Consider the following 25,248-nt stretch of genomic DNA (forward strand, 5'->3'; position numbering starts at 1 on the left):
CTCGGCGGCCGAGGGAGCAGCCATGGCGCAGGCGGCGGCGCGGAGGAAGCGGCAGCGGCCCCGAGCGCAGCCCCAAGGCGCGAGGCCCCGCTGAGAGCCGGACACCGAACCGCCCGGGCAGAGACCGGGGAGAGACCAGCCCCCACTCCCGCCCCCCGCCCAGGAAGGCACCGACCCCCCCCCGGGGAACGGGGGCTCCTCCTGCGGGCGCGGAGCCGCCCCAAGCTGGAGAGCCGGGGCCCGGCGGCGGTGCTGGGAGTCGGGTTCCAGCCCCCGGCGCCCCCCGCCGCCGGGGCCCCGCCGACCCCGCACAAGAGGATGAAGAAGCGCAAGGAGCTCAACGCGCTCATCGGCCTGGCCGGGGACGGCCGCAGGAAGAAGCTGCCCAAGAAGGGGTCTGGCCACCGGCTGCTGCGCACCGAGCCGCCCGCCTCCGACTCCGAGTCCAGCTCCGAGGGCGACGAGGACGAGTTCGGGCCGCCGGGCACCCGCTCCCGCTTCGCCAAGTGAGCCCCGGCTGGGAGGGGGGGCGGGGCCTGGGGGCAGGAAGCTGGGTTATATTTACGGGGAGTGCGGGCCCGGGGCGGGGAAGTGGGATGGGACGGGGGGTTGGGGAGACTAGAGGGGTAGGGTGGGGCTGGGGGGAGTTGGGACGGAGTTGGGATTAGAGGGGGGAGTTGGGGTGGGGATTGGGGGAAAACTGCTGTATGTTAGAAGGGAGCTGGGATGAGTTGTAATGTGGTTGGGGCAGGGGATTAGCTGGTGTGATACGGGGGCTGAGGGTTATTTTGGATGTTATACATTGGGTGTGGAGGGGGGTTAAGAGCGAGGGGCATAGAGTGGATGTAACAAGGGAGAGGAACTGGAGGTACAGTTTGGGAGGGGATCAAGGTTATGAGCTACAGTGTAGGATAGGTGTAATAGGGGAGCTGGTTCTGGGCTGTGAGGGTAACTTGGTCTTATCACCTGGTTTCCTCAGGCTCTGACATATGAGGAATAACCCTTGAAGATAAAAAGGGGTTTGTGCACTCTTTTGTTGACACATTGTTGTTGCCCTGTTGAGTTTGTTGTTTCCTGTTCCCCATCTGTCCTACCCCTTACCTGATCCTAGTTAGTTCCATCTTTGTTCTACTTGGTATCAGTGATTTCAGTTGCTCATTTTCTACCCTTAATAACCCTGGCTCCTGGATGCCTAGTTTCAACCACTTCTTTACTTGTCTCTTCTCAAACACATACAATAAGTCTTAATGGTCTGCAGCATGGTTCCCTCTTGGTTAAGGTGGAGACCATTCTTCCTGCATAACTTCTGTTTCCAAGAGGTTAGGCTGCCTCTAATAACCTTCATCCCATCCTTTCTTCCATTTGTCCATATTAGACTGTTTTTGTATCCATGTGTAACTCATTACCCATATCTAGCTGACATTATCTGGCTGGTGGCATTTCAGATAAAGCTCTCACACAGGCACTGACAGGTCTTTCTAATTTAAGTTTACTTCCAAGACTCCGCTCTTCAGTTTTCTAAGTTGCTGGTGGTGTTATGTAAGGCTGTCACTGGCTTCTTCCCATTTTTAAAAACTGCCTATCTTCTTCCTGAAATCTGACACTTCTGCACCCACTGGGCAGATTAGTCACACACCTAGCTATCTGGTTTCTGAATGAACCAATCCCCTTCTGTCAGAAGAGGGTTTTGTCTTCCGTGTTTCTAATACACCAACCACTGTAGTTGTAGACACTGCCTTTATTTTTGATGCTCAGGGAATTATCTTCTGTTTCTCCTTCTGAGGGAAAAAAAGTTCCTCCATCCTTCCTTGATTGTCTTCCATCTCAACATCACTGGATGACCACAGTAGCTAAGCTTACTGGATTGTTACCAGGTAGTCTGATGACAAATTGATCCTTAACTCTACTAAAGTAACTCATTTAATGTCTTTTTAGAATCTTTCATTTTGTAAAAGTTAGTAAGGGCAAAATGATCTTTAGAACAATTTTCCTAAATAAATTGTGTTGTCCTGTATGAAAGAATTCATCTTCATACAACTAGTAGAAATAGATCTCAAATAGCTTCTCGTTTTTGTTACATGTGGCATCTGTTGCATGTTAAATATCCATGGAGGTAAGGAATAGTGATTAGATAGGTTGAATGGTTATCAGTATATGCACATATGATTTAAATGTTATACTATTAAATTTACAGATGAATTGATGCATAGTGTTGCTGTTATACTAGGTAGAGAGGAAATACTTCTGCTGGTGAATAAATTCTGCAGTTAAATATTGAAGATCCTCCAACAATAATTTAAGGTTTTACATCTCAGGATTACAATACTTTAAAAATATCTATTGTCATGTCATATGATGATTGATCAAGTCCTACCCTTTAAGTCTACATTACTTTCCAAACAATTAAACTTTAATTTTGCATTGTAACTCTATTGTAATAAAGCAGGAAACTCTGGCAACAGAAGCATGACAATTATACTAATCGTGGAGGAGGAAGCATGTTTTCAGTCTCATGGATATATTTTACTATGAATACCATTTAAACCAGATTTTCACTGTCTCCCACTAATCAGCTGTTTACTCCTGGAAATGCACTGCCTTGATTCTTATCCCCAGTGAAGCAAACTTGCCTTTTTGTTAGGGTGTCAGTTAAGTTAACTTGACTGTAGATCTTCTTACACTTAGAATATAGCTGTACATGTCCCATTGCAGATTCATGATCAATTTTTGATCTTTTACTCAGGGGAGACTACCTGCGATGCTGCAAGTTCTGTTATCCACTATGTGCTTTTGTCATTCTGGCTGCTTGTGTGGTAGCTTGCGTTGGCTTAGTATGGATGCAGGTTGCCCTAAAGGAAGATCTGGATGCACTAAAGGAAAAATTTCGAACTAGTAAGTATATCGATCTTCTTAAACTGAATAACTTAGGTGTTTTTTTTTTTTTTTTTTTTTTTTACCCTAGTTGTTGGGAGAAGGTAAGCTGTGTATAATGTAACATACTGTCCTGTGCTTCAGATAGTCACAAGACAAGGTCTGGATAGACAAGGTCAGAACCTCCACTGTCTGCTTGTTTTTGTGGAGATTTGTGTACATCTTTCTTAGAAACAAAATATGAAAATAGTTCTCAAAAATACCCAGAGGTGTATGGTCTGTGGACTGTTAAAGAGTAACATGATTGCAGCACTGTTTTTTAAAAAAAGAAATAAAAATCAAACTTTCCAAGTAGTCTTAAGGGATTTTGACACATTAACTTTCATTAACTTTAATGAAAGATGTGTGAAAATCCCTTTGGCTGCTTTAAAATAACTCAGCTTCTTTTCATGTCTTTGAATGCTGCCATTATGTACTGCTTTAGTACAACTTTGGCTATTTCTGTGTCTCTTTCTAAAACCTCGAACTCATTACTTTCATTTGAAATTGCTCACTCCAGGACCCATTTTTCTCATCATTTATCTTCATCTCTTGTTTAAAACTAATAGTCAGTTGATAATTCTGTACTTAGAAGAATTTAGGTTTACATGAGACATTTTATTTATTAGTATGAGTCTTTCTTTGTTCACTCATACAAGGTTGACACAGTTGCAACACGATCAAATCACATCTCTGTGCATAGACCTCCCTCAAACAATTAAGCTTGTCCCCCCAAAGGGATATTGCTGGAAAATCCAAGTATGAACCCTCACATGGCAAGAAATACAGAACTATCTTACTGTTTATTTGTATTACAGTAGTGCCTCAAGTTCCCAGCCAAGTTCTGGACCATATTATACTAGGCGCAGTGTACAAAAACACAGAAGACAGTCCCTTCCTCAAGGAGCTAACAGTTGAAATAGATAAGACAGATGAAGATTCTGAGAGAGGAAACATTTTTATTCACGTTTTGCAGATGGCACAGAGGCACCTTGGAAGGGTTGGGAATTGAACCCTGATCTCCTGAGTTTCAGTGAAGGGCTGTAATTAAAAGACCAGTTTTCCTTTTTGTTCTGTCGGGGTCTGTTTTTATTTTAAGAGTTTCTCGTTGTTCCTATTGTACATTCCTGGTGTTGCATTGGGAGTATGCTCAGTAAACTGCTTCTGATAACCAAAACCACCTCTACTTTACTTTTGTTATAATTACAGAGAAACAGATTCTTACGAGCATGTTCTTATAACATCACCATATCCCTTAATTAGTGTTTTCCTTTTGATTTAAATGGTAGATGGTGTATTTTTTATAATTATGACTTGTATGCAAAGTGGACATGATGATTTCTGCCATCAAAGCTGCTTCAGACATTGTGTAAGAAAAGATTTCATACTTATGATTTTTTTTGGTATGATATTAAGAAAATTCAAATGAAAAATCTCTTGTAACTTCAAATAGGTTTTTTTTAATCTGACAACTTTTCACTAAAGATACATGGTCGGTGAGGTGATTAAATCTTTTCTTGAACCAACTTGTGTTAATGCGAGAGACAAACTTTCGAGCTACACAGAACTCTTTTTTGGGTCTGGGAAAGGTACTCTGAGCATCACAGCTAAAAACAAGGAATCTGTTCCACCTTGTATTCAGGTCTGGAAAAGGCATTCCAGGCATCACAGCTAAATACAGGGTGGAACAGATTCCTTGTTTTTAGCTGTGATGCTCAGAGTACCTTTCCCAGACCCAAAAAAGAGTTCTGTGTAGCTCAAAAGTTTGTCTCTCACATCAACACAAGTTGGTTCAAGAAAAGATATTACCTCTCACCCACCTTGTCTCTAATATCCTGGGACCAACATGACTACAATAACACTATGCCTTTCACTAAGACAGTTTTAGGTCAGTTGTCAGTAGTGATGCTTAGAATTTATATAGTACTTAATCTTCAAAGCATCATTCAGGCTTTAAATAGGTCACTTAAATGCATAATAATAAACACATGAAAATAGGGGAATGAGTAGCATTTATTAATGTGAAAAACTTTTGCAGGGTTTCCTGGAATTGTAAGTAGGAGTGGGAGGACAAGCCATCATATTTCAGTGTGAGCTCTTAAAATGAAAAGCATAGAAATGCAAAGGACTCTGTCAGAGGGTTTAGGTAAAAACGTTTACTTTCTTTCTAAAGCTATTTTATAAATACCCCCTGATTTACCTATAAGAGCTTCTGAATAAAACACTGTTTGGATCCTGAGGAATCCATACAGATCTATTATAATCCTTGATCAGGACCCAAAAATGTTTGTTCTTTAAACAATTTATGAAAAGTAATATTTTTAAATAAAAGCTACATAAATATTGGTATATTTTTGAGCCCAAAGAAGTAGGCAGCTAAATGTGGGGAAGCAGCCTTTCAGGATGAGGAAAGTGGGGGACTAGAAAACAGAAGTGTAGTGGGGCTGCCACACTTCAAGTCTTTAAGGAAGCCCAGCACATCAGCATGGCATATAGTAATCAAGTACATTTATTTTCCTTAGAGAACCATATAAAGTCAGTGGGAATGGCTGTTCTTAGTTTACTTTACTTTTTTCTTTTGGGCCATTTTAAAAATCTCCATCTTAAATTCTAAATAAAAAAATAGCTTTCCTGTAGATCATAAATCCACAGGATTCATTGCACTATTTTTTTGAAGGTGTGCTGTTTACTCTTTATTTACAAGTTTCTCTTTAGTCAAGGAATTTTCTGTTCGCCAACTTGTTTTACAAGCAGACTTTTAGTGTGTAAGTACATGCATTTTTTTATAAAGGGAGCTTACTCTGTTCAATACTTCAAGTGGTATTAAATCACCCTAATCTTTTGGAATATTCTTCATAGTCAGCAGTCACTCTGTATGTTTGAATTGGGGATTGGGGTTAATTTCATATGCTTTTACTGTGAGAGTACAATTCCTGGCAGTTCTCATCACTTACTTATTTTGCACAGTTTCTTTATTACATCAGTTATTGTATATGCTCCCAACTATGATGTAATAAGAAAATAGTGCAAAATGATTGGACTATCTGAAGAGATTCTAAAGATTATCAGAAATAACCATAATACATAGATACTGTAAAGTGCCAAACATAGTAGACTCTCTAGTTTTTGGCATTCTCCAAGCATCATGTGTTGGATACTGTTGGGCCAGGAGCTGTCAATTTAAATCAACACACTATTTCTGGGTTGATTCTGAATATAGGAGGATTATACAGTGGATGATATTACTTGCAATGTTCTCCAACTACTGTAGATGTCGCTGGCTATAAACTTGTGTTTTAGCTTGTATAATTTTCTCATCTTAGTTTGTTTTGCATGATTACTCAATTTTTCTTTTTTTTTTTTTTTTTTTTTTTTTAGTGGAATCTTACCAAAAAACATCATTCCAAGAGATCCCCAAATTAAATGAAGATCTGCTTGATAAGCAGAAGCATCTTGAGAAAATAGAGACTGGAGACATGGGACTAAACAAAATTTGGATAAATATCACTGAGATCAATAAACAGGTAATAGGAACAAATGTTTAATATTGAAAAATATTTTGTGAAATATTTTCAGTGTTTTAAATCAGCTCTGCCTTCTTGACTTTACTGTGTGTTTACACTTCATATGAAAGTAAGAATGAAAATGAACTGTCTGATACTTACAAACATGCTAGCACTCAGTTCTATAAAGACTTAATATGTGAAGTTATATAGATGTAGGCTGAAATTTTCAAAGCTGACTAAGGGATTCAAACACTACTCCATGTATTTTTTTCATGGCACATATACAGCAAAATGCCTTAGTCAGCTTTGAAAATTTCAACCAGAGCACAGTACCATGGATCAAAAATAGTGACTGAATATCATTCATCTAGGAGGAAAAGTTTAACAGCCTAAAGTTGACATTGCTTCATCTTTGTGACAGAGATAATTGTGCAACTTGTCCCTAAATACCTGACATGAGGGCAGCCTCAAGTGTGAGGGGGCTGTCGGAGGTGGGAATTAGCACACCTAATTACATCAGAAGTTGGGGGGATGAAAGATACCTAAACCACAATCTGTCTCCTCTTTAGTATTGCAAAGACAAATAAAGAACTCAATGCCTCTATTAGTATATAACATGCTAAAAAAACTGAGTCAGGTTCTTAGCGGGTATCAGTTGTAGCTCCATTGAAGTCAGTGGCACTAGTCCAGTTTATGCTAGTTGAGGATCTGAGCCTTTGAGTTTTATCTAATTTTAATCATAGTTTATTCATAAAACTGGCAGATAAGAATCTTAGTGAAGATAAAGCCATCTTTTGTTGGCAAGATGGAGATTTAGATTCTGTCAGTGAAACTGATTGTTTTCAAAAACAATTTCGCATTGGATAACGTCACTTTGAGTCAGATTTTTAAAGGTGTTTAGGTGCCTAAACATGCAAATCGGTGCCTACTGGGATCTTTAAATTTTAAATGTCCCAGGCACCTATCTGCATCTTTAGGCACCTAAATGCCTTTAAATTTGGCTCTTTGGCACTAATCACTTCCACGTTTTCAATTATTTTATAGTTGGCCACTTCAGGCCAGTCTGATAGTCAGCCTAATTCCCCATGTATGGAGACATACAAGGGATTTACTAATTTCCATCATGGCCAGCCTACTGCTAAACCAGTATCTTTGCCTTTCCTTAGCTTGGGAAGCTGCATGTACTTTTTTACAGGAGCAGGCTGAATTTATCTGTTTAACAACTGGATTGTTAAATGGTAGGACTTTGTACTTTGTTCACTTCAACTGCAGAGAAGTGTAAATTGCTTTTAAAGTGACGTGTTTAGCAAATGACCACAACTTGTCAATATTTTTACTTGTTAATTGACAATTTTGTAACTTGCATAGATCATATTTATAAGACGATTTTAATGATTTAATCTTTTTAATTACTCAACTTCTGGTGCATTATTTGTAACTAATTTTTGAGCTAAACTATTTTGCACAAATTCTTAGTTCTACTTTCAAAACTTACATCTGTTAGTCTATAAGTTGTCACGGAACTCTATTGCTTTTTATAACTTAGTTTTTCAGTATGTTATGTATGTAGCTCCCATTTTTTGTAGCTGTTTGAAGTGCATATTAAGGGAAGGACAGACAGGAAAGTTGAGCATTTTGTTGTATCAGATCCTGTGAATAAGCGTGCTAACCGATATGGAACTAGATGATAGTGCATTTCCTGCTTTTAAAAGATTACTGCTTAAGTAATTTTGTTGATCTCTTAAAGGAAATGAATTGTATAGCAGTGGGCAAATACAAATGGAAAAAATTTATTGAAAACAAATATATAGGCTTTAGTTCCTGTAATTCTTACAAATAGAGCAAAGTTTTAAACGGAATGTAATGAGTGGTATTTGTCTCATGTACTAGAGATTTTATATAGGCCAACTTACAGTATTAGTTGTATATGAGGGCTGGTCTACACTTGAGGGGTATCAATCTAAGATACACAACTTCAGCTACGTGAATAGCGTAGCTGAAGTCAAAGTATCTTAGATCGATTTACCTCAGGTCCTCACGGTGCGGGATCGACATCTGCAGCTCCCCATGTCGACTCTGCTGCCGCTGCTCGCTCTGGTGGCGTTCCGGAGTCAACGGGAGCATGTTCTAGATGAAATGCGATATATCGATCGATCGCTATCTGCTGATATGGCGAGTAGTCTGGATGTACCCTCAGTTGTGTTCAGTGTAGTAGTCTATTTCTAGTTATTTATTTGACTCCCCCCCCCATTACACTAGAATCACAGCCCCTCACAATCTTTAAAGTGTTTCTCCTCTCAGCACCCCTGTGAAGTAGGATGGGCTCTTATCCCCCATTGTACAGATAGTGAACTGAGGCCCAGACTGAGTGACAAGCCCAAGGTCACATAGGAAGTCTGTGGCAGAGCTGGAATTGCACCTGGGATTCCCCAGTCCCAGACTGGCATGCCAGCCACTGGGCCATCCTTTTCTAGCTCTTCTTTTTCAGGTGACTGCTAAGTAAAATAAAGTACTTAAAATATCATACAAAATCATCAAGGTGTACAGTGTCATATTTGAGAGTTCACTGAACAGTGAAAGTGCAAAAAATCCCATTTGGACACTTCTGTTAAGGCTTTGCATTTAAAAAGTTTCTATTAATAAAAAGGCATTAAGATTCTTTCCTTTTTCAGGTGGCAGTAATATGAATAAAGTAACACAGTGGAGAAGATATTTCTTCATAGGTCCTATTTTCAGTCACTTTTATCTCATCCAGACAATCAATCTCTTATGCTAGTTCCCAATCCTGATTATTATAATTTAACCAGATGTTAGTGCCACAGCAATGACTTTCCGTGTCCGTCTTGTATGCAGATTTAATATGAAGGAGAAGATAGATATTCTGAATAGTAAAGGAGGGTAGCAATCCATCCAAACAGAAGCAATCTAAAGAGTGAAATTAACCTGATATATGTACCACAAATTCTCTTTTTCAAATTCTAAGATTTGTGGTAAGAATTTCCCTGTGACTTGCAGGGCCCAAGCTGATTAAATTCTTGCATTTGGTTTTATGAGAAGCTGTTAATAGTGTTAGAAACATCAACCATTCCACATCTCCTTGGTGGTGAAGACTGGTTGGGCTAGGGATTCTGCGCACTTCCAAGAAAAACGCATGGCCTCAAGCAGTTGCTTGTGTTTAATATCAGTCATAAATTAAAGTAACAGTCATTAGAGGGAAGACTGAAATAAAGTTGCTGTGTTTACCAATTCTAAATACTTTTCTCTGTTTTTAGATATTGTTTTTGACATCAGCAGTAAATCACCTCAAAGTCAACATCAAGTCTGCTTCTGATTTGATTACTCTTCCTGTTACTGTAGAGGAACTTCAAAAGGTAAGTATTATAAACTGGCTTTTAGTGAACATCACACTAACTCTGAACTGTAGGTGATTGACTAGTTTCCAAATATTTCTGCAAACAGCATTAACTACCAGAATCTCTCAAAGATCTTATGACTATGAAATACTGTTAGCTTGCGTCCATTTCAGTGGAGCACCTTTCTTGTCACACTCAGTGATCCTTAATGCATGTTAGAATATGATAGAGAATTCGCTAGACACATTTTAATTGATAAAACGGTAAATATATCTCCCATGAAATGGGTACATCTTTGTGTTGGTTTTATATGTATATTACCATTTGCACTGGTAATCTTCCTCCATTCACATGTACATGAAAGGCTTGGCTTTGTTTTATAACCCTTACAACCCTAAATCAATATTTATTTAGCTTTCTTTTGTGGAAAATGGAAACAGATCATTTTTGGAAAACCTTCTTAAACTTCAAAAGTAATGTAATTCTCTGTATGGTTTATTTTTATATTAACAGGTAGAAGTGCAGAAACTTAGTGTCATGTATCCTATAGACTGAAGTGACGATATGAAAGCCCTCAGGGTATCGTGTTTTCAGTATATGCATACTGAAATTTATTAGGAAGAGTGGTCCGTGTACACATACTAATCAGAATTTCCAAGTACAGATCTGCCATTTTATGTTAATAGTTTTCATAAAGCTATTAGCTGACTAAATTTAAATTGATTCGTAAAAGTGTCTTTAGAATCATACAAGGTAAAATTATCCCAGCTACTTTTAATTTTAAATTTTCACTGTTTTTAACTCTTTTTAAAAGTAACAGATACACACCCCTCTTGTGGTCAGAGTTCTTGGAGAGCAGGGTTCAACGTGTAGAGAATATTTCCAGGCAGTTGATAACCTCTTGAAGGACTAGCTAGATGGAAACAAGTGTAACTGTACATGGCTTTGTTAACTATTATAGTGGTGGTTTCTGTGGCTCACGCCTTAGCTGAACTTTCTTTCAAAAAGAGGAGCTGGCTTGTTCCCTGGGTTAAAGTGGTTGCCTGAACTTTCCCAAGGTCCACGTTAGCAGTTTTGTTGGAAGCAAATATTTATATTACGGGAATACCTAAAGGCTACAGGTGGGATGGAACCCCATCATGCTGACAGTATCCAAGCAGGAGTCTTACAGTCTACAGACACCGAGTAAAGGTTTGAGATGGGAATACAACATACAAATAAATTAATGTAATGAAGAATTGGCACAGCGTGGTTGGTTACATTGTAGGGGTTTTGTTTTTTAATTGAGGTTAGAGATAGGTGTAGGGATTGGGAAAGAAGGGGAAGAGGAGAATATTCATAGCTGATAGCCTGTTTTGACATGGTCAGGAGACTCCGTTTTGTAGGCATTATATCAGAGGTAAGTCTTACAGTAATTTTCCAGGAGCCCAAGGGCTGCACGTAGTTTGCATAAAACAGAAGATTGCAATCTCCCCAGTTTCCCCATCACTGCTACCACCACTGACTTCAGTATAGAGCTCTGGTCTGTAGGGCTACAGGTTCCAGCACGCAATGCTCCATTTTTGAGCAGAATGACAAGGCTGCATTTCATACTGGAACAAGTGACGCTCGGCCACATTTCACTAAAGTTGAAGGCCCAGGTGACAGTATGATGGAATTTTGGGAGCTGAACTGGGTTCCAACCCTAAGCTAAGGTATTAGAAATAGTGGCATCCATTTTCACTCTTCTCCTGGATATCCTCTTGCATGCACTCTTACATTTGGTAAGTGCAGTGTAAAATTGGAATCCTGCCAGGAAGTACATTATGCCTTAACTTTATTTTTACATAAAGTGCTGGAAAAACATTAGGAATTAAATAAAATTGTTTAAATTGTTTTTAGGTTTGACAGCTAAAAAAGTGGTGAAATTCTAACCTTTAAAGCTTGGTGTCCTTCACCCCTCGTATGTACATTGCAGCACATTAGATCACTCAAGAAATTGCTGCAGTGCTTAGTTGGTAGCATGGTTTTTGAATGCTCTTGTGGAAAAGTGTATGTGGAGCTTCTTAATTTTTGTCTTTGGGTGTTACCTTGTTTGCTAGGGAAACTGCTACTACCCCCTAAATTGGATTTAAGAATATTTTTCAGCCTCCTCCTCCATTGCAGTAAATGTCTCTGAAAGCAATGGGGAGAGCCTTTTTTTATACTGTTAAACAAGCCTGAAGAATTCCTTTACTGTACCTGAGTTCCCCCTGCAGAAGGGCACCTGGTGGAGGGGAAGTGGTGAAGACACTGTTGTTGGGAATCCTGACTCCCATGAGAGTGGAGGGAATGTATTCTGTGTGCTTGTATTGGGATTTACAAGAGGAGAAAATGGTCAAGTTTCCTGAGAGTTGAAGGTGAATAATGAGGTGCCTTAGTGGATATTTACAAGGGAGCTCCTTCACCTGTGTATGAGTTGCTACCTGGAAGAAGCTTGTTTGAAAATCTAAAAAATGCATGATAAAGGTTGGGGTCATTGGCAGAATGGAGATGGGGTCAACATCTTAATAGGGTACAAGGGAGAACAGGCCATGATGGGGCTTAAAAGCAAAGAATAATGGTTCATATTTGGTATAGGGATGCTGATATTAAAACTGCACACAGAAAAATTAGATTACTTTTCATCTAAGTACCGCTTAACAGCTCAGGAATACTTAGTTTCCTGCAGGAGGAGTATGCCCCTATATATCCCCTTAAATCACCCACATGAAAAAGGGAAGAATACATGTGGATGAATCTTCCTTGGTATTAAAACATTTTGAGCAAAGACTGAGGATAAAATGACTATTATAGTCTGTAAATGCAAATCTGAATGTTCCAGTTCATCACTTAGGTTTCTGGCAATCTGGCTGCGTGGCATTTAATTAACAAAACATTGTTTTGCAAGTTGGTCTTTCAGATTCTGCAGTTGAGCACAGTGGAAATTTATTAGGTTGCTATTTCTGTTTTCAGAGCGTAGCTACTATAGGTAGCACTCTAACCAGTGTTGCTCATGATGTTGACGCTATGCAGGTGACGATTGAAGAACACAGGAAAACCACAGAGAAGCTTCAAAATGATTTGGTAAGGACAGTACTAATTTAACAGAGTTAAATATTAGCTACGTAATCTGTAGTAAAGCTTAATGTGACCTCTACCAAGTACTGTGTAACTTGAAAAATAATAAATAGTTAAAGATCTCTGCAAGATGCTGGCTAGTATAATAAAATAGCTAATAGTCTTCATGTGACATCCATTATACAGTGATGAGAGCATATTTTCTTGACGCCAAAATCACCATAGGTTTGCAGGACCGGAAATAGTGGTTGCTCACTATGTGTGAGCATCTCAGGAGGGCTTTACGCCACCTACGTGCTGCAGAGTACAACTTATTGTGGCTCTCGGAACAACAACTGGAGAGCAGTTGGGATTGTGTTGTGTTGGAAGTGTGCTGGGGTGAACAAGCTCCTGGCTTAAATCAAGGTGCATACATAAGAAATACAGGTTCACTAATACCAACTGAAACTGTCAAATAGCTGAACCTTTAGAAATCTTAATTTACTTTTTAAACATTGTCTTTCTGCCGCAGTGGGAACATTTGTAAACTAACTTCCCCTGCTGCAGCAGGAAACACTTCAAGGACACCATAATGCTAATTGATTTGTTCACTTCTACTAATCCTATTTTTCTTTTATAACAGGGTTAACTCTCTAACACCGACAACCAGGGATTCTTTGTGCAATGTATTGGAAAATAATTGATGCTGATTCGAAGAAACTATGCAGTTCATTCATAATTTCTTAACTGAAATGTATATCAAGTGCATGTGTACTTTGAATGCTGCATGTGACAGGGAAAATAGCTGATGTGTGGCCACTATTTTAGTGAAACTTAAGTCTGGACTCTACCTATTTAACAGAACAGAAATAGTACACTGTGCTTTGTACTAGAATACTTAAAATATTCCATGCACAAGCAACCTATGGTTCAAAATGTGTAATTCTTGCAGGTATTTTAGTAAAATATCGGAAGTTATGTCTACAATCTTTGTCTAGCCTCGTGTTTTCCTAGACATAATAAAATATTTATTAATGCAACTTCTGCTTCTTTTGTCAGAATGAATACATTAAAGAAAATGGAGAAAAACAGATATCTTCACTTTCCACCACTGTCAGTCCAAGAATTAGCAATAGAAATCAAACGGAGAATTGTAAACAGGTATTTCTTGCTTTGCCATTAAATGCCAGCAGCATTGCAATGGGTGAAAGTACAATAATATTTTCTCTTATGCTCTTCAGTATTGTAATATGATACTATGTTCATGTCAAGGCTGAAGTTGAATAGAATCCATGTAAGCCAAATACAATAGTATAATATTTCTGTAATGTTTTCCCATAGTAGTGTTTCTGCATGTAACTCTAAATGGATCTTTATAGTACCTCCGGCATTTTTCATAGCTTTACTCGAAGTACAGTGTGAGTGAGTGCACTGCAAAGGCTTAGTTAGTGGTGGTTGAACAAGTTAAGGGTGTATCTTGTAGTGGAAGTGTGACTAATGAGTTAAGGACTTGAAATAGAAACTGGCTTTAATATCAGGTGCTTGCCTTTCAGCTTGAGCAAGAGAGGGAGAGGCAGGTGATGAGTCATTCTGAAGGTGGTAAAGTACAGAAACAGGACTTCGGAAAAATGAGTGAATTTGGCATACGAATAGATGAAAATACATTGGGATGGGAGTGAAACCAGTGTTTTGTATTTTTAATACAAACAATGCCACTTGTTTGAACAATGCCTGGTGCTTAAGCTTTTTGTCTAATACAGTAATTGTGTCTAACCTAATTTGCATTGAAAAATTAGGTTAATGCACACTTCAGTTAACTGCATGGCACTCGTTGTAATCAGAGTATTCATTGGTAGCAGTGGGTTTTAGCTCTAGGAAATCCCATTTTCAAACTGCAAATGCTAAAGTGACTCACTCTAGTCTTCCTCACTGTCAGGCAATTCCAAATACACAGTATTTTGTGTGGTTCTGAGGCCCTTTGGAAAAGGATACTTGGTTGAAGTGGACCATTCACTATTTCATTAACTGAAATAATGCTGTGGCAGTGTTTCCAAACAATCGTAGTGGGATAACACAACTTGTTCTCTCTTTATTTCAGGATAACCAGTTCCTGCATGCCACGGTAGAAGAGATAAATGCTTCCTTAGTGGTATACCAAAAGCTCAATGATCTAAAGCTTCTAAGTGTGGATACAGCAATCAGTAATATAACTCAAAGAGTTGCATGGTTAGAAAGCTCTGTGGTTACTGTGAATGCGTTGGAAAACAGAGCGAATTTGTCCACTAGTGCGGTAAGTGCTCAGTGACCATGGGTGCCTACTTGTCTTGAGGGTACTTGAGTGGCTGAGGGTGCTTCCTGTGCAGCAGTCCCAGTCTGCAAGAGATTAGAGAGGTCTTTCACTGTACTGGGGATGACCTACCCCAGTGGTTCTCAAACTATGGGTTGGGACCCCAAAGTGGGTCACAGGCCCATTTTAATGGGGTTGCCAGGGCTGGTGCTAGAATTGCTGGGGCAATGGCTGAAGCCAAATCCCCTGGGTGGTGGGGCTCAGGTTACAGCCCCCCTGCTTGGGGCTGAAGACCTCTGTCTTCGACACCCCACCATACCCGAGTGGTAGGGTTTGAGCTCAGGCATTAGTCCTGCTTTCCAGGGTACTGTCGTTATTTTTGTTGTCAGAAGGGGTCACAGTGCAGCAAAGTTTGAGAACCACTGGCTAACATAAAGGAAATGTGTCAAGTTAATGCTTTGGGAGGCATAATATTTGATTTTAAAGGAAGTTGCACGTTTCAGCTGCTGTTTAGGTATCCTAAGTGGCAACCTTAAGAACAGTTGTGTGCTGAAATAAAGACAGTTCTTCCACCACCCCATTAAGAATCTAGGCCAATCCCTGAATGCTCCTACCTAGGACTGCCTCTGTGATAGGGTTTTCCAAGGGTATGCTTTACAGTAAGGGTATGCTGATGCTACAGTGTGTAGAAATTTAATTGTATAAGTCTCTAATATTAAGCCATGCAGATAAATTTCAGGGCTGAAATTAAATTTTAGGACTACATAAAGTAGGATTTCCAATGCCATCTTTGAAATTTGCATTTAAATACACTGTTTAATCCCATCTTGATCTGCAGGGTCTTGGTGGTTTATTGGAAAGTAGAACATGTGGCCAAGTCCGTGCAGGATATCCTGCAGAAATATATTTCACATAGTGTGGTAACCAGAATTAACCTCTTAATATTAATGTGGTTTTGGTGTATATTTGTTGTAAGTTTGATTCTGTTTTACTGCTACATGCTGTCCAGTTTGAAGGAAGGAAACTTCCTTACAGAAAACTTTAAGCAAATATCTAAGCTCTAATACTCTCACCTTTTTCTTCAGGTGGGTAATACAACTACCTCTCCCAAAGTGGAAAGTCAAGATCAACCAGAGAATGAAACTGCTACAGAAAAAGCACAGAATACAAAGGTAGGTAAAGGAAACTAAAATGAGTGTTGATTAGTAGATCATGCCATTAGTCATGTTAAGTTACATTTATTTGGGTCACTCTGAAAATATGTATTAGTATCAAAGACAATGAGGTAGCAAAGTAACTTTCCCATAGCATTGTGTGTGCAGGAAATTAGTTAAGATGGAAGTAAAACTAGTAATAGGGTAAGACCCTGCCATCTTGAAATCTGTGGAAGCAACATACACATGAGTAAAAGCTGCAGGATCCAGGCTTCCAGTAACTACATCTCCCTCTGTAACTTTCCAAGCTAGCTGCATTCAACTGGGATATTGCAACTGAAGGAGCATTGATGGAGACTGAGGGGCCAGAGGCTGGGTCGTCTTGGCAGACAGCCCTTGGCACATCAGCTCCTTACTAATAGAGAACAAGAAAAGCATGGCATGTTTTGTGGCTCAGTGAAAGCCTTCCCCTTCAAGTAACAAACTCTAAAGACTAACTGGGAGCATCTCTAATAGACAAACAAAAGAACACTCTGATTAAGTAACAGCAGCTGAAGTGTTGTGGGTAGGAGTTATTATTTCTGGAAAACAGTTTATTCCTTTGTATTCAGTATATAAATAGTGTTGGAGGGTAGTTGGATGCATTGAATCGTAGAATATTAGGGTTGGAAGAGACCTCAGGAAGTCATCTAATCCAATCACCTGCTCAAAGCAGGATCAACACCATGCATAAAAAATGCTTGTGCACTGGTTTAAAAAAAAAACAACCTGTGATCATCTGAGTGATGTTTGCTGAAGAACAAATACCTTCAGTAACTCTTATGTAATCTTGACTTACATGTTCAGTCTGTGAAGTAAGGGCCAGAGAATGGATACATTGAGCAAAAAGTTTGAAAGGGACCATGTGATAAAACTTACCTTAGATACTCTTAAAAGGAGTTCAGATGGATAAAATAATTCCCGAGATGTCCTAAGATTCAGTGAGTTGATGTAACTTATAAACAAGATCCCAAGTTCAACTGCACGTGGTGGTTGAGTTTTAGTACATGGCTTGAAGTAAGGGCCAGAGAATGGATACATTGAGCAAAAAGTTTGAAAGGGACCATGTGATAAAACTTACCTTAGATACTCTTAAAAGGAGTTCAGATGGATAAAATAATTCCCGAGATGTCCTAAGATTCAGTGAGTTGATGTAACTTATAAACAAGATCCCAAGTTCAACTGCACGTGGTGGTTGAGTTTTAGTACATGGCTTAAATCCTATGTTCACTATGAGAATTAGCAAAATAGGTCCCATGTGTGACAAACTAGCTCTATATAAAGGTTTGGGTATTTTCAGTTCATTTGTCAGGGATTTAGTAGTTTATAACTCCTGCATCCCACTACGGCAATCGTTACTGCACAGATACTTAGAAAATAAGCAGTTGAAACAATGCTGTCCAGCTCTACTAATGTGTCAGAAGCTTATTCTGTGTTATGTTGGGAAAATATAGTAAATGAAGGCTTTAGTCAATGTATTAGACATGTTAAAGTTAGATACAAAATAGTGGTAAATAAAGCTCTGGGAAACATTTTTTGTTTAGAAACAAATAGTGCAAAAGAAGTATTTTTGCCAGTTTTTAGATTCAAGTTCTGGTATTAGAGACTAATGTGTTGCACAGGAATGAACTTGGATGGGATATAGTTCCCTGAAGATTTTTTTACCTTCTTAATCAACTTAAACCTAACTTGGCCTGGAATTACGTAGGCTAAAAGTTTACAGATCTGTTGTAAAGTGAATTCTCTTTACCTGCTGTGCTGTACCTGGTGAAGAAAGATTGCTTTTAAGAAACGTTTTCCTGTTGCTTTGTGTAGAAAATAGAAAATGTAGATCCTCAGGTATCAAAACTGAGAGAGAAACTTCAGCTGATCAATGCTCTCACAAGCAAGCCAGAAAATGAAAAATCTCTTGAGGCATCAATAAAAGGTGGGAATATTGTAGTAATTGTATAATTCAGAGATTAAGTAACAGGTGAATAATTAATAATTTCTTAAGATCCTGGTCAAGGAATATGGATGTTCTTTAAAATAGTAAGAAATCGATGGTACTAAAACAGAAGTCTTGCTTAGTGTTCAAAATATAATGTGGAAAAATTAAGTGAGGTTTCCCATGGTGCTTAGAAGGGCTCCTAAACTTGTGCTGTGTAGCATTTCCGTTTATGTAGATAAATATGTAGAAGCAATACAGGCATGGAATGAAATGATGTTTATCATCAGGGTCTGTTAAACTAGCATACAGTAATTTTATCATTTTAATACTAATTGGTGCTCAGGAGCCAAATTAAGTGTACTGCTTTTTCAATAAAAGTTAGTGCTTCTAAAAGTTTAACATGATGCCAGCGAGAGTTGCAGCTATACCACTGCACCTCAGTCCTGAACTTCAGTATCTCTGCTATTCCAGTCCTGAATAATACCAAATGTGTGTCAAATGGCCACTCTTTACTGTAGTAGAACCTTGCTAATTCTCATCTAATTGGTAAACTTGACAGTTCCTTCCAAAAAGTCTCTCTTCACTTACTGGGAAAGAGTTAAGAAGGTTAGTGAGACCTACGTGGGAATTGCCATGCCAAATCAGGTTAATGGCCGATCCCCAAAAAATTTAGCACCAGATAATCTAGAGGAAGAAACCCTGAAGTGGACAATTACGGTATCTAGCCATTAGGAAATTTTGTTCTTTAACCCCCTCAGCTAGAGAGCTGCATATGCCCTGAAGTGCACTCATACAGCAAGTGTTCTTTTCACAGTGTACTAATATACATTTTCTAGTATAGCATGAAGTATTAAGCCCACATAATTGTCTTACAAAATATACTTAAGTGATATATGCTGTAGGATGGCTTGTTCGCTTACTTGCGGTTTCTCGAAGTTAAATCTCTGATGGGCCTCCCTACTTGTAGTGAGATACAGCAAAATCTTGCTACGTTTTGAAACTAGCAAACCACCCTATAGTACATTTGAACCTAGTTTTTGTAAGGCAAAAAGTCTTTGTACCACTGGTCTATCTTGTTCCAGGCTATAACTGTTTATTTTAATTGTGTTAAAATTTATAAAACTAATATAAAATGACTTCTAACAGGTGGAAAAATGCAGACTGCTACATCAAAGCCTACAAATCTTCCAAAACTTTTATCGAGATCAGTTGGAGGCAACATGGAGAGAAATGGACACCCAAGACACTTGTCATTACCAGGAGTTGCCACCATACAAGGTACATCTTGGTTTGCCTTTGATTTGCATAAACACTTCCTGTCAGTGCAGACTGACAGACCATGAATAGTTGTGGTATAACATAGCTGAGGCAGAATATGGGATCAGTAGTTCTGGAAATGTCAAAGTACTTTCTATACGTTCCAAGTCCAACGGAGGAAGGATAGATGGAAGAAGACGTGCTTTAGTGATTTGGAGGAGAAAGGGTATTTGCATGAAATGGAAGAAATGTTTTGAGTGTAAGGTATATCCTGAAAGATACATAAAACAGAGTTGGGGAGAATGAGATAAGAGGAGGAGTGGAAGATGTCAAGGGCACAGGATATAGCTCTAAAATGGAGCAAATTAGTATTTGGATAGAACTAGTTCAGCTCTTAAGTTGGCAAAAATATAATGTTTTAGCTTCAGAAAATGTGCTGAGAATAACAACACTTGTCCCTCCATATGATCTACATAACAAGTACAGAAACTTTTTAATTCAAAGTTTAAATTTAATTAAATTCTCTCATGGAAGGTAAACTAAGTCTGCATATTTTTATCAATGTTTGTTGGGGGAGTGGGTTATTAGAAATAGCGATTAAATGCTTTTGTGTTCAGATTTACGAAGTGGATTCCAACTAAATAAATTCTACACATCTTCAACAGAGCTTACACTTGCTTTCTGAATTTTCATCATTACTGGCTTATGCTTTGTGTTTAATGTACTGTATATATACAAGGAACATCTTATAAAGCCTCATGTAGTTTTCCAGGCTTGCAGGGGACCATACAATGTAGTAAAACAGGAGCAGAACTTGTACTGTAACATTGTGTAACTAAAGTGCTTGCTGCTTAAAACTGTTTGTCCTTCTTGCAGATCTTCAGGATTTGTTTGAAAAGACAGATCAAGGCACTGATGGAAAGCTATCCTATGAAGATCTCCAGACTCTGGTTGGCTTGGCAATACAAGAGCCACAGAGCTTTAAGGAATTTGATACAGACGGGGATGAAAAGTACTCATTACCAGAACTGAGATTAGCGTTAGGTGTATAGCATACATATTTAGAAATGCAGTATTGATGAACTTTACTATAGCTACTGAAAACTGCAAAAGCTACATCTGCACTTTGCCCAGCATCCTTCAGATCTTTGGAGCTAACTTTATGTACATGTTGCCACCTTTTTAATTTGCATTCTTTGGATATATTTAAAGATTTTTTTAAAGTGTTTTATCTATGGCATAATGTTAAGAAGTTCCTTCAAAATTCCAGGAAGATCGTAAACTCAAACTATGTTAGGAATCATCAGCCAACATTTTCTTTCCCTTTAAGGGGCATTCTTGTGTTTAAATTGGAATATGTGTACATATAGACAAACCCATGTTTTATATTTCACATAAATTTGCCTTAAATTAGAGAGCTGCACTTTATATAGAGCCAGAAGAAATCAGTCTTTTAAAGGTAGGCCTTTTCTGCTTGTAAATATTTGAAATAGAATAAATTATGCATATTTTAGGGAGGGGGGTGTTTTCAGGGCTGTGTTGATGACCATGCTGATTTGTAAACCATAAAAATGCAGGATAGTCTGGAGGCAGAGGGTATTTCAGTTTCCACTTGGATTTTAAATGGCCAGTGCATCCAGGGATGGTATTTGAGCTCAGACTGAGGCAGGTGCAAGGCATGATTTCTCATGCCATCTTGCAGAGGGCTTTCATTTTAAGAGGCAAAGATTGAGAAATTTGTTGTTTTGTTTTACATTCTGAGCCCATCAGAATAATGACATGACTGGGACTGGGTAAGGGACCCAGTTCAGTGTTTCCTTTTAACTTTGTTGCATCCAGGGTTATAATTTGTGGGAGGAGGGCGGCTATACGTTGGAAACTATTGGACCATTTTAATTGACGCTTAGTTTAAAGCAAGCTTGTCCACTGAAGCTGCTGCTGCTGGCTGCCATCATGACAAGGTAACTTGCACCCCTACTATGTTCCATGTTCTTGGCAAGCTTACAAGTGCGATAGTCTCCCTGACTGGTGTTGGTGTTATTTTTAACAGAGCTTGACACTCCCAGTTTCTTCCTTCTAATATTGTTTCATGTTATTAGTCAGACCAAGAGCAGTTTGTTTCTAAACAAGCCTCTTTTGTGCTGCAGTGTCACCAACAGGATGGGAAAGCCTACAATAGAGAACTTGGATGCAGTTTCCTTGCTGCATGAATGTTCATAGTTCTGAGGGTCTTAGATGACTGTGTATTCTTCTCGTTCAAAGGGGGACAAAAGGCAGGTGCAGGGTAAGATTGTACAACATACATCTTTTTTTATTGATGAGTGCAATATACATTTTCTTTACTATAGGTACTGCTTTGACCTTGAAACAAATATCCACACCCAGAGAAGAACGTACTAATATGTTCATACTATAAATATTATAAATCTAAACTTGAAGACCGCAATATCCAGAACCGTTTTCTGGAACATACAAAAAGTCTTTTGCAGAATGTAGTCTCCCACAGGCCAGATCAGGGACAAATTAGACTTTATAGAAATAATTTCATGGGCCACAAGCATAATTCATAGCTCTTTTTTTGGTCATTTAAATATTGATTTAGTGGACTGTGAAATATACTGATGGTCTATTGACATGGGCTGTCTGGAAGTTTATTCAGTTAGTTTTATGTGACTTTGAATGGGATGATTATAATTTTACAAGGAAATATTCTCTGGAAGTAGTCAAATCAGTGAAAGGTTTAGCAAAATGGAACCCTTTCCTAAGTTATCTAGTCTGTTGCACCATCACTTTTCTGTTCTGTTTTGGGCATGTTTGCTTTGCCCAACAGGGAGATGCTTTCATTGATGTGAAGTTTTGAAATGCAGTATAACCTGGCTTCTAAGGCAAGTAGAAGTCAACACTTCCTTCTTTTGACCAGTTTCCTCACCCCTTTTATACACGTCTGTATAAATCCCTTAACCAAATAAAAATTCTAGCAATAAAAAAATAACCATTCTGGTATTTTATTTGTACATTCTGTATCATAGTTGTATGCCAGAATTTGCACGGTATTTTTGGAAGGTTTATTTGTATGAAACAAAACTTAGGTAAAAGGTAAAACTTAGAATTGTCTATAACCTCAACTTGAAATGTTTTTGTTGTTGCAGTTTGTTTTAATTTTGTAGGACTCTTCTGTGGTAATGAGAGGTCTTACTCAAACAAAACTCTCTGGAAAGAGTGCATGCATCTCCAATCTCTAGTATTTTTATGGCCTGTATATGGCATTGGTACTGAATTGATCAATTATTGAGGCACTAAGACATGAGACCATTCTGTAGTGCTGGTTAACCTTGGTTAATGTGCATATTGGATACATAGTGCCATCTCTAAGGTCATTAACTGGCATTGTCACAAAGTCTGCAGTCTTACTATGATTATGGAGTAGACACATACAAGGAATTTAACAAAATAGGGTCATTTTAAAAATACAGTGAATTATTGTTCATTGCTGATTAGTTCCTTTTACGTTTAATTTTGGCACTGCAGGCAGCCATCCTAATCTCAAAGTATTGCTCAGCTTTCAAATGCTCGAGACTTGTACTACTTCTCAGTTGCCGCTGATGTCATCAGTCCATGTGCTGGCCTTGATTTGTTAGGTAAGGCACCAGCAGATTGTTGCTGATAGTCCAAAGACCTTATCTGCATTACTGTTGACAGGTCCGTGGTAGCTGCAGGTATGTTAAACACTTGCCTAGATTTGCTCTGAGCAGGGTGAAATGATTGGTGGCTGGCTGGTCTACATTTCCACCATCTGGCACTAGTGGGAAATCAAGCCAAAAAGTCTAACAGTCTAATCAAGCCACAGTTGGTGTGACTTTTTTAATCATGTTCTGTCAGTCATGGGACTTAATGCTTCCCCCCACCCCCCCAACTAGAACAGCTCTTCCAAAATGAAACAGTGGGATCGTTCATGGAAGATACATGGATCCTAAATTCTAGTCTCTCACTGTGCTGAACTCCATGGATTCCAGTGTCGTTACTCTTTACTTACCCTAGAAAGGCTCAGCCATGGGCACTAGGATGCAGTACTTAAAGGAAGATGCTGCCACAGAAGTACCAGTGAAACTTTCTTATACCTTGGCTAGTGGGAGCCCAAGCAGGAAAGGGTCAAGTGTGAGAAGCAGAGGAGGGTTTAAGGAGATGGGTTTACTTTGAGAGAGCAGATGGAGAAGTGGACTTGACAGAAGTCTGGGCAGCAGTGGAAGTTTGAAAAAGGTTGCCTCTAAGCATTGAGAAAGGGACAGGAGAGAAGGTGCATCACTCTATTAAATGGGCTTTTAAAATCATTCTGACTTTCATGCTCTTACCTTAGTGATGTAGACTCCTGTTTGAGAATACCTACCTGAGAAGCCTCTGGACTCTCCTGTTAAACTAGTGCTAAAGCATTGCACTGGTGTAGCCAGTTGGTGTCCAGGATGCTTAAAAACCCATTTTATAGCCTATCCTATAATTGTAAATAATTTCCAAGTTGTTTTGCAGTGATTTTTTTTTGTAGTTTTGTTTTCATATACATTTATATTCTTGCCTGCTAATTTGTTTTTAAACTTAGATTTACTAAACTCAGATTTTAGACTCAACAGTGTATAAGGACCATTTTGTTAATTTTAGTTTACCTGACCTTTCCTGTACAATAAGTGAAATCTTGGCTTTATTTGAATAAAGTAGGACCTATTTTGGAAATGTACTGATCTCTATAGGGGGTAAATTAAAGCTGATTTTAGTTACTGAATTCTGCACATGTCATCATGTAACATAACTGTTTAATTTATCGAAATAAAATATTTCCTTTTTTTAGTGAGTACTTGAGTAAATCATTTATGGACTAAACAGCACTAGAGTGATAAGCAGATAAAATAAAAATAAAAAAAAAAAAGTGAGAAGACATTGCAAATTGAGATCAGCTTCACTTTCCCTGCTGTTTCAAACGTTCAACTTCAGCACATGGGTACTGGTCATAAAACCTTTTATTCTGTTCAGGTTCTTATCCCACCCTTGTTGCCATAGTATCAGAGTACCTTCCAGAAGTGCACTAAGCAATGTGACAGACATTTATGTGTAATTTTTTCCTCTCCAAGGAGAAAATTCTGATTTCAATTAGTTTTTATCTGCTGTGTGTGCTCTTGAAGGAGAGAACAAAGAAATGCTTTACACTTGGAAAGTGATGTTTGCGTCAATTCTTTCATCAGCGTCTTTCATGATTGGGATAAAAAGGAGTTATGAATACTTTTTAAAAAATTACAGACAGTTTCTCTAGACAAAATTAAGTGTTGTCCATTCAGCTTTCAAACTAGAGGTGGCTGGGAAAAAAATTTTTTTTTTTCCCCAAAGGGGCATCTCAAACTTTTAAAACATTCAGGAAATTACCAAAAAATTTATGTGGGGAAAATTCTGCTCCAATCTAATATTAACCATGCATATTGTTGATGGTCAAACTAATGTTCTAGCCTAAGTTGATATTCAAACTCCCTCAACCTTCAAAGATTGAAATCCTGGCTGTATTAAAAATCAATGTCAAAACTCTCTGACTTCATTGGACCCAGGATTTCACCCCTAGTTTATAATGGAACCATGGTTATAACCTTAATTATGAAGAAATTTTCTCCATAATTAAAATAGCAACGCAAAACAAGGCTCTAGCATGGATTTGCCACTCTTACCCAATCCAGCCATAGCTGGGGTTATGTGATTTGGGGTGAAAGGATGAAAAATGCCA

General features: G+C 38.6%; 1 protein-coding gene across 1 annotated transcript; it reads left to right on the plus strand.

The window, feature by feature from the left end:
• The first annotated feature begins 213 nt into the window (after nt 1-213).
• EFCAB14 (EF-hand calcium binding domain 14) lies at nt 214-24,333 on the plus strand. The gene is made up of 11 exons (XM_050961714.1): nt 214-506; nt 2,744-2,892; nt 6,289-6,434; nt 9,689-9,787; nt 12,743-12,853; nt 13,886-13,987; nt 14,925-15,116; nt 16,199-16,285; nt 18,122-18,233; nt 19,383-19,514; nt 20,370-24,333. The coding sequence occupies exons 1-11, from the start codon at nt 319-321 to the stop codon at nt 20,543-20,545; spliced, it is 1,494 nt and encodes a 497-aa protein (XP_050817671.1). The 5' UTR covers nt 214-318; the 3' UTR covers nt 20,546-24,333.
• Nucleotides 24,334-25,248: the final 915 nt, after the last annotated feature.

Source organism: Gopherus flavomarginatus, chromosome 7, assembly GCF_025201925.1.
Source record: "Gopherus flavomarginatus isolate rGopFla2 chromosome 7, rGopFla2.mat.asm, whole genome shotgun sequence".
Lineage (NCBI taxonomy): Eukaryota > Metazoa > Chordata > Testudines > Testudinidae > Gopherus > Gopherus flavomarginatus.

What these genes read in the sequence shown, in the direction of transcription:
- EFCAB14 (XM_050961714.1), top strand. Translation starts at nt 319, where the DNA reads ATGAAGAAGCGCAAGGAGCTCAACGCGCTCATCGGCCTGGCCGGGGAC. An exon ending in AGAAGCTTCAAAATGATTTG is followed by an intron (nt 12,854 to 13,885) that starts GTAAGGACAGTA and finishes TTCTTTTGTCAG; the next exon opens with AATGAATACATTAAAGAAAA. An exon ending in AAAAAGCACAGAATACAAAG is followed by an intron (nt 16,286 to 18,121) that starts GTAGGTAAAGGA and finishes TGCTTTGTGTAG; the next exon opens with AAAATAGAAAATGTAGATCC.